Source organism: Podarcis cretensis (assembly GCF_951804945.1).
Source record: "Podarcis cretensis genome assembly, chromosome: 14".
Taxonomy (NCBI): Eukaryota; Metazoa; Chordata; class Lepidosauria; order Squamata; family Lacertidae; genus Podarcis; species Podarcis cretensis.
The window spans coordinates 6,665,230-6,682,835 of record NC_137183.1 but is presented as its reverse complement, the minus strand read 5'-3'; the positions used below and the strand labels follow the sequence as shown (position 1 = coordinate 6,682,835).

The 17,606-nt window shown below is 42.4% G+C and overlaps 2 protein-coding genes across 7 annotated transcripts in view; one reads left to right on the top strand and one right to left on the bottom strand.

The window, feature by feature from the left end:
- The window catches only part of TEX9 (testis expressed 9), a 119,095-nt gene that overhangs the window by 38,219 nt on the left and 63,270 nt on the right, over positions 1 to 17,606 (top strand). The window lies entirely within an intron of this gene.
- The window catches only part of ZNF280D (zinc finger protein 280D), a 35,291-nt gene continuing 27,864 nt past the window's right edge, over positions 10,180 to 17,606 (bottom strand). For all 5 annotated transcript variants that reach the window (XM_079953147.1, XM_079953145.1, XM_079953144.1 and 2 more), the window contains 3 exons: positions 15,280 to 15,328; positions 14,176 to 14,240; positions 10,180 to 13,438 (listed from right to left, as the gene is read on the bottom strand). In XM_079953147.1, coding sequence (XP_079809273.1) covers positions 11,146 to 13,438; positions 14,176 to 14,240; positions 15,280 to 15,328 — 2,407 coding nt within the window. In that variant the 3' untranslated portion in view covers positions 10,180 to 11,145. The remainder of the gene's footprint in view (positions 13,439 to 14,175; positions 14,241 to 15,279; positions 15,329 to 17,606) is intronic.

Sequence of the window (17,606 nt, the reverse complement as noted above, 5' to 3'; positions counted from 1 at the left end):
TATTTGTGTTATCCTCAACAGCGTTGAATGTATAAATGGCCACTGCAATTATTCTATATCGTTTTAAGCTGTAGTGCAACTGTTGCATTTTATTTCCCTCTGAGTGTACAATTAACATTCTCTCCCTGTATGTGTGCATATACCAGCCAGGTAATACTCCATCCATCTGATTAAATGGTCTCAAGTCCACACACATAAATACAAAAACATTTGCCTTTGAAGTGCCACAAGACACTGTTTTTGTTTGAATTGGACTGAAAATGCCATCCCTAGAAATAGTCAAGAAATGTTCTTGGCTTCCCACTTCTGGGAGCTCCAGTGATGAGCTGCAGGGGAGCTGGTAAATGGTTCAGCTTCCTGCTGGATGAGAGCACATTGGAGGCCTTGGGGGGGGTGTGGTGTAGTGGTTAGGGTGCCAGAGTAGGACCTGGTGGCCTGGGGCTCAAATCCCCACTCAACCATGAAGCTCAGTGGGTGACTACAACAGGTTTCTTGTGGGGATTACTGTGTATGCCACCTTGAGCTCCTTGGAGAAAAAGGTGAGATATTAAATAAATAAAGGTGTGTATTTCCAAGTATGCAGGTGGAGAATGGTGGATCAGACATGCCCAGCATCTCACTAGAGCCCCCAAGGCAGTTGAAAAACCTGCTGCTGATTCTCCCCAAAATATTTTCTATGTAGCTTTCAAATGCAGTGTAACCTTCCCAGCTGATGCAAGAATATCCCGCTTGTTCAATAAAGTTCTTTTAGCCATCAGTTAGGAAACTTTAGAATGATGATTGTCAACAAGTTCATTAAAGTATGCAACACATAGTGCATTGCCAAATTTGTTTGCAAGCAAGTAGGCAATGCATGAGACTGTGATGAGCCTATTTAGTTCCTGCTGAGTTTGCAACATTATAAGCCATTGTTGGGGATAGCATTGCGTTCTTTGTGGAACAATTTTGCTGTCTTGAGTGAAAAGACATATGTGAATTAGCTTGGAAGGGTCTAAACCCATCAGGAGAAGAATATTGATCTACTAGAGACTCAGATAAGTTGCTAAGAAATGTGCTTGTTTTGCTTGATGGATGGGACAGTAGCCTGAGCAGCAAAGGGAGCATCACTGTCAAAAGAAACCTAGAAACAAGTCATTCACAATGGGCCCCTAACAAACATCTTTTTTATTGCATGGTCTTGATGACTTGTGCCCATGATGCTATTTGGACACTCATGGCGCTGTGGGTTAAACCACAGAGCCTAGGACTTGCCGATCAGAAGGTTGGCGGTTCGAATCCCCACGATGGGGTGAGCTCCCGTTGCTCAGTCCCTGCTCCTGCCAACCTAGCAGTTTGAAAGCATGTCAAAGTGCAAGTAGATAAATAGGTACCACTCTGGCGGGAAGGGAAACGGCGTTTCCGAGCGCTGCTCTGGTTTGCCAGAAGCGGCTCAGTCATGCTGGCCACATGACACGGAAGCTGGATGTCGGCTCCCTCAGCCAGTAAAGCGAGATGAGCACTGCAAGCCTAGAGTCAGCCACGACTGGACCTAATGGTCAGGGGTCCCTTTACCTTTACCTTATACTATCCCACTTTCAATGCTCTTTGCACCTTTCTGTCCTTGAACTACCTGATAGACTCCTGTAACGTTTTATAACACAAATATCATGGGGCAGAAGGCCAGGGCTTCGTGCCGTATGATGAGCAGGAGGACCCCGGACCCGGGAAGGCTGGTTGAGCACATTTTGAAGTAGGAAAAATAATACCTGTTGCCACCTAAAGAGTGACACCCCTCATAAGATCATTAAGTCTAGCATCTAAATTGATCTAACTGTACCACTGATGGTCCGATCACAGGTTTTGCTTGTGAGCCCAGAGGGCTTCCTCGTGTGACCTGGGGCAGTGGAGGTGATTTCACAGCCTGGCTATGATGGTCAAACGCCTGGCATTGCTGCACACTGGGAATTCCAAACAGTCCTGCATGGTTGAGATTAGCAAGCCATTGTTTTATCAGTTTTTATTTGGGAATAGAACATGCATGAGCCAGGAGACCTGCCATCTTCCAAAGGGCTTTTCCTCAACTTCAAGGATTAAGGACCTTACTTTAACAAGTCACTTAAATCAGCCTCTGCTTAAGAGCCTAACTGTGAGAATAAAGCAGCACTTCACATCTGCTCAGGGGTGACTGTCTCTGAATAAAGTAGCCGCCTTCTTCCCCCAAGACCCAGGGGAAAGCTAAGAAAATGCAGATCTAATGGGTCAAGCTGGGGTTGGTTTGATCATACAGTTCAATTAATTTCTAACAATCTTTGCCACAGATAGCTTGCAAAAATGACAAAGAACTAGAAATATAAGCAAAGATACATTGAATATAATTTTTCTATCAAACAAACAGAAAGCAACGAGACTTGCTGATTCTGTGTTATTCTTTATGTCTTGCTGTTTTGGTTGTTCGTTGAGTTGGTGTAATTAATTGCTTTTAATTATTATTGCTGTATTCTGTTTTATCATGTTGTGCACTGCCCTGTGCTTTGTGAGAGGCTATAAATAAATAATAACAATAGCAATAGCAACAGGGATAGCTTGTGCCAACGTCTGATAAAGAAGGAAAATTCAGAACAAAGGCCTGCTTCCAGGCCCCTGGCCATTTTCCGTTCATACACATTTGCTTATTTATGCTGTTGCATGTCACCCCACAACAAAGTGCTCTGGGTGGCTTAGAATAAATGTACACAAATGAAAGCTGATGCACGATTCTTCCCAATGAGGTTTGTTATTATTTATTATAAACCTGACCTTCATGTATTGGGAATCAATGTAGAGGTTTGAACATTTGTAGGTAATGAACATTATATATGTCTTGTGGAAAAGCAAACAATTATGCAGTTTGCAAGTGATGGACACACACTTTTTATTGTATAAATATGATCACCCTTTATAAAAAGTGTCACAGGCAAGACTGCACACTTAGAAGGGACATGGATCCCTTTGGACTTTGGAGACACACACTCCAGCTGCCCATTATTAGCCCCTACCTTAAAGCGGGTGTCAAGAGATTCTTCTGTCTCCATGCATAATTCTGACCTCCCTGTTGAGTGGGAGGTTGAGGTCAAGAAAACTCCAATACCAGACCAGGCTGGCTCCCTACCTGCTATAGAGCAGACTACCTTCTTTCCTTTTGTAAGTGCCCCAACTTGGAGTGTGTAGGTCTCTTCTTGGGCTTGTCTTAAAACTCTTTGCTACTCACATGCATTGCTAAATTAACAAGAGCCTGCCTTAACTCATCGGACTAGCCTTGAGTATAGCTCCTTGTCCCAATCCAGCTTGAATTGCCTTCCTCATTGCAGCCCATAGAAACAGGCGGCAGAGAACCCTCTTCTCATCCCTTCTGTTTTATCATGCGCTCTGCTAACAGCCCATTTATCAGAATGATGAAGGGGGCTCTCTGGAGAGAGGACATGGCTCAGGCAGTGCAAGTGTGAATGACAGTCCGTCTGCAGAAGATTGACGTTAATGAAACTTGGAATAAACAGGAAGATGAAGAGGGTGGAGAAGCCAGCCAGGGAGCTTGGCTCACTCTGCAAGGGAGAAGGAGCTCACTGTAACATCCTGGTTGGCTTTCAATTTGCAAATGCTACCTGTCCTTTTGTTGCAAAATAGCAAGTGCCATGAAGGCGCCTCTGACTTGAAGCTGCCTGTGCTCTTTACGCCTGGCCTAGATGTCTGGAACCTGGTGTGAATGTATGCCTATACCAGCATATGGGACAAACAAGCAAGGAACAAGAGGAGGGGGGAAATTCGTCACTATTCTTCAGGTTGCCCTTGCTCCTCACCCATCTCAGATGCAGATGGATTCCACTGTTATTATTTATTACACCTGTTCATCAACTTTACAAAGTATCAAAGCAAATTTTACAAAAATTATAGGATGGCCCAGTCAAATCTAGATGGTTGATGGGTATGAGTTGTCAGTTCAGCACATTCATTGCCACACCTACTTTGGTTGTGAGCTGCAGGGAGCATCCACAAACTGGGATTGGAAAACTGAGGGAGGGCAAGTCTCTTCCCTGTATTTTCCACCCATGCTAGATTACCACAGGTTGACACCTGCCCTTTCACCAGCACCAACAGCAGCTGCTGTGGAACCTGGCCTTAATGAGCTGACTTATTACATGGTTGTAGGGGTGTGATCCAGGAAAACCACAGAAAACTTAAAATGCAAAACTCCTGTGATATCCTGGGTTTCCAGGCTTGCAAGTAGATTCCCCACCATACCCCCAATGTAAGTGCTAAACTCTGATTAGATTTCCAGAACAAAAATTGATAGGTAAGGCAACAAGGGGAAGACAATAGAAAACGTTGTCTGAATGCAGCCTTAGTCTTTTTTTACCCGTCCGCCCCCCCCCCCCCGAGAAGCTGGGAGGCCTGTACTTGTATCTTTATGGAGGGGTGGAGTACAAAACAGGAAAACCAAGAAGAAGAAAGATTAACTTCCTCTGTATATTTTTTGTTCAGAGCCCAGTAGAAGCACAGATCTCTCATTTTATAATTAACAGCAGTTGCAACCTATGGAGAGCCTATGGATGAGTTAAAAGTGAATTAGGTTGCAGATATTTCTAACTGTCAGAACATGTTTTCCCTTCACCTTATGACTTCAGCTAGAGACAGATACCCCTACTATCCTTTCTCAAATGGAAGCACTCTACCTTTTATTTATTGCACATACGTCCCATAATTTTTCTCCAAGGAGCCCAAGATAGCATACACAGTTCTCTCCCTCTCTCCTCATTTAATTCCCACAACAAACCCGTGAGGAAGCTTAATCTGAGAAGCAGTGACTGGTCCAATGTAACCTAGTGGGCTGCATGGCCAAATGAGGATTTGAACCCTGGTCTCCCGGGTCCTAGGCCAGCACTCTACCCACTAAACCACACTAGCTTTCGCCGGCTGCTTGGCAGTTGAAATTACAGGTAAAGCTTTTTTTAACAAGATGTTGGCAAAAGCCGTACCTGCTCCCTTTCTCCTTACCACACACCTGCCAATGGCCCAGAGCCAAGGTCAGAACGCAAAGTCTCATCTTCTTCCAGCTGCTTCAATGCAACAACCTGAGTTCACCAAGTAATCTATTGCAGACCAGAGAAGAAACATCAAGGTTGCAAATCTACATTTTTGTCGGAAGATGGCAGTAGAGCTCAAAGGAATGGAACCTGGCTGATATGGAAGAGCTTTGGGAATTTTTCTGGAACTCCTCTGAGGGCAGGAGGGGTTAAGAAGCTTGTCTTCTGTTTATAGCTATCTTTCTTGACAACAAAGTACAGCTTTCCTACAGGCAGTGACAGGGAAATGGTATCATTGATTCTCTGTGTGTCCTTGTGGCTAGGATTCTATTTAGGATGCAAATTGCCAATAGCATTCCTAATGCAGAGCCATAGTTTAAAAAGAATAGCTGTTTTTAAATAATTCAGATAGAAAAGGCACTGAATAAAGTGTTAAATCTCCTTAAGAGCCAAAATTTCATGCATTATTAATAGCAAGGCTCTCTCCAAAACTATTTTCAACTTCGCTAAATATACACACAGAATTTTTACACTCTGGAACCACTAATGGAAACAGAATTTACTATTAGGTTTATCAAGTAGGTCTGCTTCTCTATAACATCTGAATCAGGAGAGGCTATGAAAGCTCTAGATCACTGAATGCAGTGATGGACTGGACAGGGGCCAATAAACGACTTGAATTTTAGGATACCAGACTCAGAGTAGGAGGTTCCCATGTTCAGGAAATGCAATCCCTCTGAAGGAGCAAGTGCTTAACTTGGTGGTATTGCCTGATATGTCTCTAGAAGCCTAGGCGTCTGGTTTGCAACCATTTCTGAACAGAGATAACTTGACCATTGTCTGGACTGAGGCTGGATTACTGTAATGCACTCTATTGTGGGGCTGCCCTTGGGCCTGGTTCAGAAGCTCCAGTTGCTGCAGAATGTAGTAGCCAGAATGCTGACGGGGGCAATTGTGTAATAACAGGCAACACTACTGTTAAATAAATGTTTTCACAAGTTAGCTGATTTCTAATTTTAACTTTCTAATGGTTTTCATTGCATGGTTTTATGTACACCATTCAATATGTTGTGAACCACTGGTGTTTTCTTTATGAATTAGAGGTATATAAGTATATATTTTTTTAAATTAAAAACAAATCACTGAAAAGTAGGCTGGAGGACACCAATGCTGCCCCATTGATCGTTGAAGTGGAAAGCAGACTAGGTGGCCTGGAAAAAGCATGGAATGGTGGCTGCCTTCTCCTATGGGGTAGAACTAGTGTTATGAACGAAGGACGATGGCAGGCAGGCAGGCAGTATTGACAGAAACAATAAAACAAGTCTACAAACAGCCAGTAGAGAGCCCAACCTCATGATGCAAAGTGGTGTAGTGCTACATAAGCAGGGCTGGGGAATGAATGTTTTAAGAGAAGATTGGCAAGTTGCAACTAGTGAGCGGCAGCAACACTACCAACATACAAAATAGTGTGCAAAATTTAAAAGTTGGTTCCTAAATGCGTATTTGGACTAAAGACAGGTCCTTGATCTGAAAACGTTGAGGAGCGCTGCTATACAACATGTACACCCAGCCTTTGAGACATCCTGCTACGCATGGAGAAATATGAACTGCACTCTGCATTATTCTACATGAATGGAAATGGAATTGAGGCAGGGGCTGATATTTGAAATGACGACGACAGAACTGGCAGTAAGCATTTGAAGGCAGGTGCCAGTATGAACTATGAACAAGCAATCATGTTAAGAATGTAGAACATCAAATCCTCCATTCAGAGCCCTCAGGAAATCCTGATGATTTGGTTTTAAAAAACCAACAACAATCCAATGTTCTTGCCGTTGCGGTAAATCACTTCAAAAAAATTGCAGGCACAGTTGTTACAAAACCCAGGTCTAAATTCTTACTCGGCCACCGAGCAGACAATATGACTTTAGATACATTTTCTTTCCCTGCATCACAAAGCTGACTGTGGGAGCACTTGAAAGGTCTGTCTGGCGTACGTCTGTCTGGGAAGACAATGGAGCATGCCTTTGCAGCTGGAATCAAACTTTTGGAAGGTTGCTGAGCCTGCTGTGGCTGTGGAGACTCATATGAGAGAGACATGTTTTGTTGCAGCTGGGGCAGATGGAGGCATCCGGCTGTGCTTCTGCAGATGCACCATGGCTTTTCTTCTCGGCGCTCCTCCCAGTGGTCATTTCTCCTTTGGTCACTGCTATGGATGCTCAGCTCGACACTGCAGGAGTCTGCAGGAGATTCCCCCACAGTGGGGTTGATGTTGGCAGACCATGTCATGTTTGCAGACACACAAACACAACAAATTCACAAAAGCTGGTAGGACTGGGTACGTGTTCCAATGTGGGTCAAAATCAGTTGTTCGGTCATTGGGTCTGTGAAGATGGATCTAAACTGGTGCTCCCAGATATTGTGCTGAGACACAATGATTTGGAGCTCAGGATCAAGAGCATAAACCTCTTGAAAGCAGCTGCTAGGCGGTTGCTTAAGAGTTGTATGCTTTTAGGATCCACCCCATTTTTGTGATTGTACTTTGTTTTAAAACAGTTTGTAATGTTGTATTCTAGATTATTTTAACATACTATTACTAATTATTTACTGGAGTAACAACCCCCGAATGTGGATGCTAGAATTAGCCCTAATGGAAGAGGCACTTGCAGAGCAAAGCATTAAACACTCTCCCAAAACCCAGAGGGAAGATCTGTAATCCAGATTCAGCTATAATTAGTTTTCTTCTCATTGTATTTTAATTATTTTATATTGAAAACTACATTGAAAGACAGCCATGGGCAAGTAAGCTGGTTGTAAATTTTTGAACACTACAATATTTCTGGGCATATGAGAATTGCCATCTGTAGCCACTGGGGTTTCAGGGGAGAGTCTGTTTTAATTCTAGGAAATCAAGATAATGACACAAGTTCTTCCTGATTTGTGAGGCTATTTTTAGATAAAAATGAGGCTGGTGTGCTCTGAGCCTTTTCAGAATTGCATGAAGCCTCCCATGATCCCTCCACTGAAATTTGGGCATATGCTATGCCTGTGCGAGGTGCCACCACTGGCACTTGTCAGAAGAATTAAATCTAAAACATGTTTACAGCTCTGCTCTAGTCATCGGGTTCCCTTGAGCTTCATGGCTAGATGGAGTTCTCCTTCCTCTCTTGCTCTGTGAAGTATTTAATTTCTTTTTTTTTTGTTTTATGTGTGTACTTCTGCTTGCAGGTGCAGGCAAGAAAAAAAAATCACCACATCCAGATGTTCTGAAACACCCATCGCACACACAATTCAGATTAAGGAGAAAAATTGCATCAGATAAGAGCTGTATTTCAGATGCTGTTTTCTGCTGAGTCGTTAATAAACCTATCATGTTTCACTGACAATAAGGCTCTTGGACTTAATTTTCAGAAGTCCAGAAACGTTTTTACACAGCCTTAGGCTGCACTCATTTGTTATCGATTTTGCCACTGTGTTTTTCACCCAAAGTGAAGGTGGCCCAATTACATCGACCTCCCTTTTGAATTCTGAAAAGTAGAGAAAGACACATCTTTATCTAGAGATATTACGGTTTCAGGCATTGGTACAGCTACCACGTACTGAGCTGTCGCAGCTCATTACTGAATTAGTTGGACCTCGGGGAGCTTGGCTGAGATTCTGTCTCATGCTCAGAGACTGATGCTGCGTTTAAACAAAGAAAAATATGCACTATGTACCACATAGTTCAAATATTTGAAATTATGTTCTGGTCTGCCAGCAGCAGTTACATTACTGAGCTCTCTAATCTCATCTTATTAAACACAAGTTCTCCACGGCGTTTCCACCTAGGAGGGGGAATGAGTGGTGCAGGGCACACGGCCGCAGCCCCTACACCCAAATCAAAACGGGGCATAATCCACTGGGACACCTCCCTGCACAAACTCCCATGATACAAATCCCACTTATTCCAGGGGATAGGGCCACATGGGCTGGTCCTGTTAGTCTTCCGCTCTACCACCTACCAATGCCCAAAGACCCACTGTGCCAGAGCTGGCTGCCTCACTTTGCCTCCCAAAAATGTTACCTCTGCATACTCCGAATTCCATGCACGGCAGGCAGCTGGATGGTGGGGAGAGCCATGATGGGCACAGATTTGTGGCCTGCCAAGAAAAATATATTGTGTGGTATGTAGGGACTTGTGCATGAAATAACACCCCCAGGCCAGAGTTTCAGTGGACCTGACAGGTCGGCTATTTTCAGGAAAAGAAGCCAAAGTGGATGCACAGGCAACGACCGATTTAGGAGTGGCCAAATGACGCATAATTGCAAACACGCCTAACCCAGAAGCAGCCCCAAAACGTCATATAGATGTCACAAGAAGGGGCAGAACCGGCTTATGTGCTCTGTTGATGCATGTGGGTATCCAGAATGTATCCCCCGCACAAAATGAGGATTGCCTGTGGTTGGCTGTTATGACTCCCTCAGACCCTATCCCATAAAATGTCTCCTCCAAGTGCAAAGGGAAGGTTGACAGAATCATGTAGCTTAGGACAGGACACTGGTCCAAGCCTCCAAGAGCTCAAAACATGGTGTAACCTAGTTCTTCAGTGGCTGAAACTCCCCACTTTGCTAATACAGTATGGTCATGGCCAAGCTGGTTCAATATATGGCAACTCTTGGCCCAGACAGCAAGTTGGAGGGGGAAAGCAGAGAGCATGCAGGAGTTTTCAGTGCTTAAAAAAATGGTGCTTCTAGTGGACTCACCCCTGGGAGAAAGGACTATGAGAAATCTCTCTCCCACCTGCTGTGCGAGATGACACAGCTCCACATGCTTCTCTCTACCACTTAAGCTGGTGGAACTTACAGGCAACTGTAGCATAGGCAGGAGAAGGACCCATGAGAAGAGAGGGATTGCCTCCACTCAGAAAACCTCACACCTGCCATAAGCACATAAAACTGAACACTGTTCCTATGACACATTCACATTTCGTTGCAGTCCGGGGTGTAGTTTAAGGTCTTTTAACTATTTAAACATGGTTTTCCTTCAGTAATTCTGGGTAGGAGATGCAAAACAGTTTAATAATAGCCGGGGGTAATAAAAGAAATGTGAGCAAAACACAAGCTAGCAAAGTGCTTAATAAAAACACACATATGAACAACAAAATAATTCATCGTATTTTCTTGCAAATATTTAATCCAAAATATGTACATCGGTGTCCTAACGGAAGTTCAAAACATTTATGTTCATTGAAAACAATTCTCAACAAGTTCAAAATCACTTTCTGAAAAGGTTCATATAGAGCACTTAATTCAGTTTAATACTTAAAAGGCAAGCTACTCTAAATGATGTCACACACATTCCTTAACCTAACTATGTATAAAAATGATTTTCATGCCATCCCCACCCCCACCCCTTTGCTTGTTTTACATAAATTTCAACTAAGAATGTATCAATGCCTCTCAGGTCCTATTCTTTTTGTAACAGTTTACACATTTCCATATTAGTTTTTAAACTCTTCCCACCCACCTAGTGTTTTGGGGGCCTGCTGCCAATTAACAAAAATAAAAATAAAATGAAGACACAGAGGCCACCACATGCCCTATTTCAAGCAAGTAAAGTGTCAGGTTTCTGCACACCTTGCACACTGGGAAACTCACAACTATATTTACTTTTTTAATAATAATTCCACTTTCACTGAAAGTTTAAGGTAAGCTTATTATCGTGTAAGATCACATCAGTCCTGAGGTGCCAGACCTTCACAGTTTCCTTCCTAGCATGACTTGATGGGACAGGAACGCAACATCAAACCCAAGTGACGGTGGATCAAATGCCCTTTATAGAGAAACACCGGCACCCCAAGTACTACAAAGACTGTGGCCCCTATCGGGATCTTACTTTGAATCAAATAAATAACATGTCTCCCTCTTGGCTTCACGGGTTGGGTCACTGCAGGCAATGGTTCTGGCTTCTGACAGCTCTTTCATATCAGAGGGTCTAATATCTCATTTGTCACTGCTGAGCTTCGGCAGTATTACATAGTCCATGGTTCTGTTTCCCCACTTTCTTTCCCAATTGGCACCTGTAAGAGTATACACAGCAATTGGTTCAAAGTGATGCAAATATTCTGCTTCAGCTTGCTTCATCACTCTCTTCTGCCTGGCTTACTGGTGACTCCACACGGCTAGCAGGGCTGCTCTCTCCGGAATCAGCAGAATCCTCTAGTTCAGAACCTGGCTCAGCCTTCTTTGCTGAAGGCGGAACGCCACCTTTCTGGAGAATCTCTGTAGCTTCATATTCAAGGACCTCTGATGGTGTCAGAGGTTCCAGATGAACACTGCCTTGCTCACTCGCATCAGATTCAGGTTCACTTCTCCTCAGAAACTGTTCAAAACTGACATCTTCTTCATCAGATGCCAATTTTGAGTGGTCAGAATTTATGTCTTCTAGCTCAGCTTCATCCAAATCAGCCACCTTTGTCTCGGCAGCAGAGACTGCATCCTTTGAACTTTGGAAAGAGTTGGTTTTATTATCTGAAGCTTTCGGGGATTTTCCTTCTTCTATCTGATCACCATTACCCAAATCATCAGATTCTGTCCTTTCACAAGAGGTCTCAGTTGAACTGGCTTGGGATCCTGAACAGGAGTCTTTCACAGCTGATACAGAAGTACTTTCTTCATGCTCATCAGTTTGATTTTCAAGACGGTCCTTTGAAGCATCTTCTGCAGAGCCTTTTGAACAGACATGGAGTTCTAAAACGGAGGATTCTTCTCCAGCTGATGGACTTTCTTTACACTTGGCAGCTAAACCTTCATCGCTTTGATTTGCAGGAGTCTCTGCATCTTCATCTTCCATAGGATCTATGGGATCATTTGACCAGTCTGAGAGTCCTGAACCAGAGATGTTTCCTAGAACCAAAGTCGATGTACTTTCTTCACACTCAGCTGCTGAAGAACATTCACTGTCCTGATTTGCAAGGCTGCCTTCTGTGTCTTTGCTCACAGGGTCTATGGAGTCATTTGAGGAGGCTGCAAATCCTGACTTGGAGTTTTCTAGAACTGAAGGCAATAGATTTTCTTTAACTTCTTGATTTGCAAGAACTGAAGGCAATGGATTTTCCTCAACATCTTGATTTGCAAGGTTACCTGTCTCTCCTTGTCCTGAACCGTCTTTTGAGCAGGCTTGAAACCCTGGATCAGAAATGTTTTCTAGACATGGAGATTTCTCTTCTTTGCATTTGGCCACTAAAGGAGCTTCATCTCCTTGATTTGCAAGGTCAGTTGCAGGGTCCCCTTCTTCTGTAGAGCCTTTTGAACAAGTATGATGTTCTGAAATGGAGGAGTCTTCCATGGGTGACACAGGCATATTTTCTACACAAGCAGCAGCTAGAAGACCTTTATCAGTTTGATTTGCAAGGGCACCTGTGTCCTCTTCTTTTGCAGGATCATTTGAGCTGGCTGAGTCAAGTCCTGAACCAGAGGAGTTTTCTGGAACCAAAGGCAGTGTGCTTTCTTCACACCCTGCAGCTAGAGGACCTTCATCTCCTTGATTTGCAAGGTCAACCGCAAGGTCCCCTTCTCCTGTAGAGCCTTTTGAACAACTATTATGTTCTGAAATGGACGAGTCTTCCATGGGTGACACAGGCATATTATCTACACAAGCAGCAGCTAGAAGACCTTTATCAGTTTGATTTGCAATGGCACCTGTGTCCTCTTCTTTTGCAGGATCATTTGAGCTGGCTGAGTCAAGTCCTGAACCAGAGGAGTTTTCTGGAACCAAAGGCAGTGTGCTTTCTTCACACCCTGCAGCTAGAGGACCTTCATCTCCTTGATTTGCAAGGTCAACCGCAAGGTCCCCTTCTCCTGTAGAGCCTTTTGAACAACTATTATGTTCTGAAATGGACGAGTCTTCCATGGGTGACACAGGCATATTTTCTACACAAGCAGCAGGTGGAGGACCTTCATCACCTTGATTTACAAAGCTCTCTATGTCTGTTTTTTCTCCAGGGTTTATTGGGTTATTTGAGCTTTCTAAAACCGGAGATGTTGGATTTTCTTCACACTCAGCAGCTAAAGAACCTTCTTCAACACCTTGATTTGCAAGGTCATCTGAGTTCCCTTCTCCCAAAGAATCTTTCGAGCATGTTTGGAACACTGGGCCAGTAGTGTTTTCTGGACATGGAGGTATCTTTTCTTTAAACTCAGCTGCGAAAGGGCTTCCATCCCTTTGATTTCCAAGGCCCTCTGTCTCTCCCCCATCTACAGAGCCTGTGAAGTCATTTGAGCTGACCTGAAGCTCTGAACCAAGGCTGTTTTCTAGAACAGGCAGTTTATTTTCTTCACACTCAACTTCTAAAGCAGCTTCATCGCTTTGATTTTCCAGACAGTCCTTATCTGTTTCTTCTGTAATGTGTTTTATTTCTGGGCTGAAAAAAGCAAATCCAACAGTTTAGTACTTTAAGAAAACATACTGCTTATATTTTAGTAGTGCCTTTTAAAAAAAACAACCCTCGAAATTAAATAATTCCTCCCTTACTATAAAGCAGTAAGAGCTCAAACCTTGGGATAAATCCACCTCACTTTGTCCATTATCGTGCATTAAGACATAGAAAAGAAAGTGAAGGAGGGGAAGAGATGGACTTTAAAACTTCTTTCTTTTTCTTTCTCTCTCTCTAAAATATGCTCAGGCCCCAACCTTAAAAACAAGTTACAAGGTGAGAGACATCAGCTCAGGCAGTCTTATGAACCAAGAGCCAACTCAACCCTCTGAGTGCTGATCCTTATGTAGACAAAAAGGCACCATCATTGAACAAGCATGAGGGAGTCCAAGCATAGGGGGACGACGACAACAACAACAACAACAACACAAAACAACTAAATTAGGACTGATCATGCCGAGAAGGCATGGAATGTTTTTCTTTCTTTTCTCTTCATTTCTGGCAGGAGGCAGGATAGAGAAGGGAAAGAATAAACCAGGAGAAAGGAGTAGATCACCCTGAAAAAGGACATGACTTTCTGGAACCATGAAGAAGAAGAGCAGCATTATAAACTGCAAAAGGTTGTTGCAAGTTCCCACTTGGGATACTTAATTTGGAGATCAGTTTGGAACTGCAATATATTGGATTCACTTTACCTTGTGAGAAGACACAGTGCTTATATTTACCTTGCAGAGATGGATGTTTCTTCTTGCTCTTTTTGATCTTCAGGTGCACTGAGCCTTGGAATTTTCTGAAATATACACAATATTATTTTTACAGTGCAATGCAGTGAATTTTAGGTATTGCTAAGGAGAAATGAGGGTTTCCAAAAAACAATCTGGGCTCCCAATGAAGAGTGACCTTCAGTGAATATCTAACAAGATTGCATGCACGAATCTAGGAGGAAACCCCTGTAGAACAACTGGGATCCCAGAAGCTCTTGTAATTATGAGTCTAGAGCTGCAGTAAATGAGAAGATGAAGAAGGAAGCAGTGGGGACATGCACAGATAACTGGCGATCACACAGGCCCAAAATCTGTGGCAAAGACAGAATCAGAAAGAGAACCATTTTATTTTTGGCTGGGAGGGGAGGGAAGGAATTGTAGCAAAAGAGGAAAGGGGGACATGGCCTCTCAGGAGTTAGGCTTAGCAGATGGAGGCATGTCATGCATCCTCATGCAGGTTAGGGAACACAAGGTATTATCAGACCTGCTTGCAAAATATCACTTAGCCCTGTAGATTTAAGGAACCCCAGCAGTGCAAGTTCTTCAGATTTCCTTCACTCAGCAAAGCCAGTAACACCCTAAGCTTTCCAATGATAAAAGCACATTGCTAGCCCACCTTGCTCACCTGCTTCCATCCTACGTATGCCTTCTATTTGAGATATCTTAGTTTAAAAGAGAGCTTTCTGCAGAGTGTGAATGTGCTGTGGCAACTTCTGCTCCCCACCCACATGGCCAGGGCCCATCTGGGATATGGGCATTCTTTTTTTCACTCCAAAGTCACTATACATGCCAAATAGTTAAAGCATTAATATCACACTACATACACACAGGAAAGTAGCAGTTGCCCTGTTGAAAGTTGGCTTAATAGACCACTAAATATTTTTTAGTTATGAAACCTACCATTTTGAAAATCTAAATTCAGGTTTGAACAATGAATATATACACACTGGAGATTATTATGCTGCAGATAAATAAAAATAAAGCTACACACACAAACACACACACTTCTAAATACACTCTAGGAGCATGCCAGTTCAAAAGGTTGAGAACACAAATGTACACTACCTGGGATGTTTCTTCACTTCCACTGTTCACTGATGCATCACTAACCAGGCTAAAGAACGAAACAACATCTGTTATTCTCAGACAGCGTATTATCATCAACGTTAAAGTCCAGGAAATTAATACTAACACATATTTAAAATTTTCAACTATTCTGAAAATCTCCACTGTGAGTCATTGGTTTCCTCCTTCCCTAATGAAACAATAACTCAAGGAGCAGTATGGCTGTTTTACTCCTTGCATGTTCCATCTACAACCTTCTGCATGCAGGTTGTGGAACTACCTGAAAAGAGAGGCCCGCTTGGCCCCACCTCTCTACTCTTCACCAGCTTGTTCCGAGTAGTTGTTTGTTAGGAATTTGGTGTGCCAACTTCAAAAAGGTTTAGCAGATAACTCTGCAGCATAATGCATTTTCATCTGTGATGCTTTTCTCAGTTTAATAGTCTATTGTTGGTCAAATTTTTATTATTTTTTCTTTTGTAAGTTACCACGAGTGCTGCTATTGGAATAGAAGGATAAGGTATGAATTGCTCAAATTAAGTAAATTAATTTCAAATTAAGAGGAAATTCCACTCCCCTCTGCTGTTTTTCCCATTCAGCTTTGGGGCTGAACAAAATCTGACGGGAGCAGCCAGGCTTGTTTAATCCCACCTAATTATATAGAAATGGGACCAACATGTGAGCAACCAGCATGGCAGCTCCTGTTCACACCTAAGTTAGACTCAGCTTCTTGGGCAAGGCCTACATTTCTTTTGCCTCTGCATTCTGTAAAGCACTAATGCCCAGCAACTGCACTTTCTGAACTGCAAGGTTGCTGCCATTCCTAAACCAAATTATTAGCAAAACGCATACCTAAAAGTTCACAGATTTGCTGTTCTGTGGCAAGAATGCGCTCCCATTTCCCTGCCTATTTTTAACTGAGATGTTCATGGAAAAAGTCTTCCAGCCATAACTCTGCATTTTTGTACCGCAATGAAGGGCTTTTCTGTAGTATTTGCTAATAAATATAGACCTCAATCTATCACTTAAAGGGTGGATTATTCTGCAAATATTTCCCCAGGGCATACTTCATTAGTTATACATTATTTAAATGTATTGACTTCTAAACCACAATAAACAAGCAACTTATCACATCACCATGATTGATTTTTATATTTTATGCTAGAACAACTCTACTGCAGAAAGAGCAAGAAGTGCACCTCTCCTATGAAACCTTGTAGACTCATGATTTTTAACATACAATTTAACCTTTCAAAGGCTTTTGTTTAAAGAAATTTCTGGTGGTTGTATCTTCTTTGTTGATGTGGCACTGAAGTGAATTTTAATCTGCTGAAGTATGGAACTGCACCTCTTACACCTGGGTAGAAATGTTATTAATCATGAATTAAATGATTAATGACCCTACTAAGGCTGCAGCAACATACAAGGTACTTGGCATAATAAGGAGCTGCATGTGTTTAATTATGAGGGTGAGAGCCAGTGCTAACAGGCTGACAACTCATTCCATTCTTTGAAACCTTAAAAGGATGTATGTCATTTGCAACCATTTGACAATTATCAAAAGATTCCTCATAGGATTGGCGTTAAAAGCATATATTTAAAAGTACATCTAACTTCTTGTAATGTCTTATTGATGACTTAAAAATACTACATAGAACCAGCATTACACGTTAAAAATATCTGCAGAACATGAAAATCATATTTATATTGTGAAACATTGTATATTGTGAAACATGTTTATTGTTTCTACTACGTAGTGCGGGGAAAACAACCCACCATGTGCAAAACATGTTATGTCAAAGCCATATGGAAGGGGAGGGAACTTTTACAATCAATACTGTTACTGAAAGTGACCAGAGAAAAGAGACTTCCTTTTCTTGCATTGCTATATATCAGCTTTGTGGGGAACCCGAATTGCCAAATGCAACTGATACTCAGAAAGGAGAAACAGGCTTTTATCTGTGCCAGCAGCTGGTCCAGAGATGCAGCATACAGAAAATATTGTTTTATTTACATTGAAGGTTGATAATATGTTACTGTGGTTGAAAAAAAAGTATGATAAACTGTCTTATGTTAAAACTTGTCTGACATAGCAAAAATAAAATTTAAAAAATCTGTATATGGGAGACACTAAACATATTTAATTTGACCAACTAAATAAGAATACAAGCTGCTGCAACAATGGTAAATTTCACATCCCTCAAACAGGTTAGAACTATAGGAAATAGGTGGGAACTCATTTTTTAACAGGGTGTAACAGAAGGCATTTGAACAACTAGCAACAGGCCTAGGCTAGGCTCGACAACAGCAAACTACTACTTCATACAAAG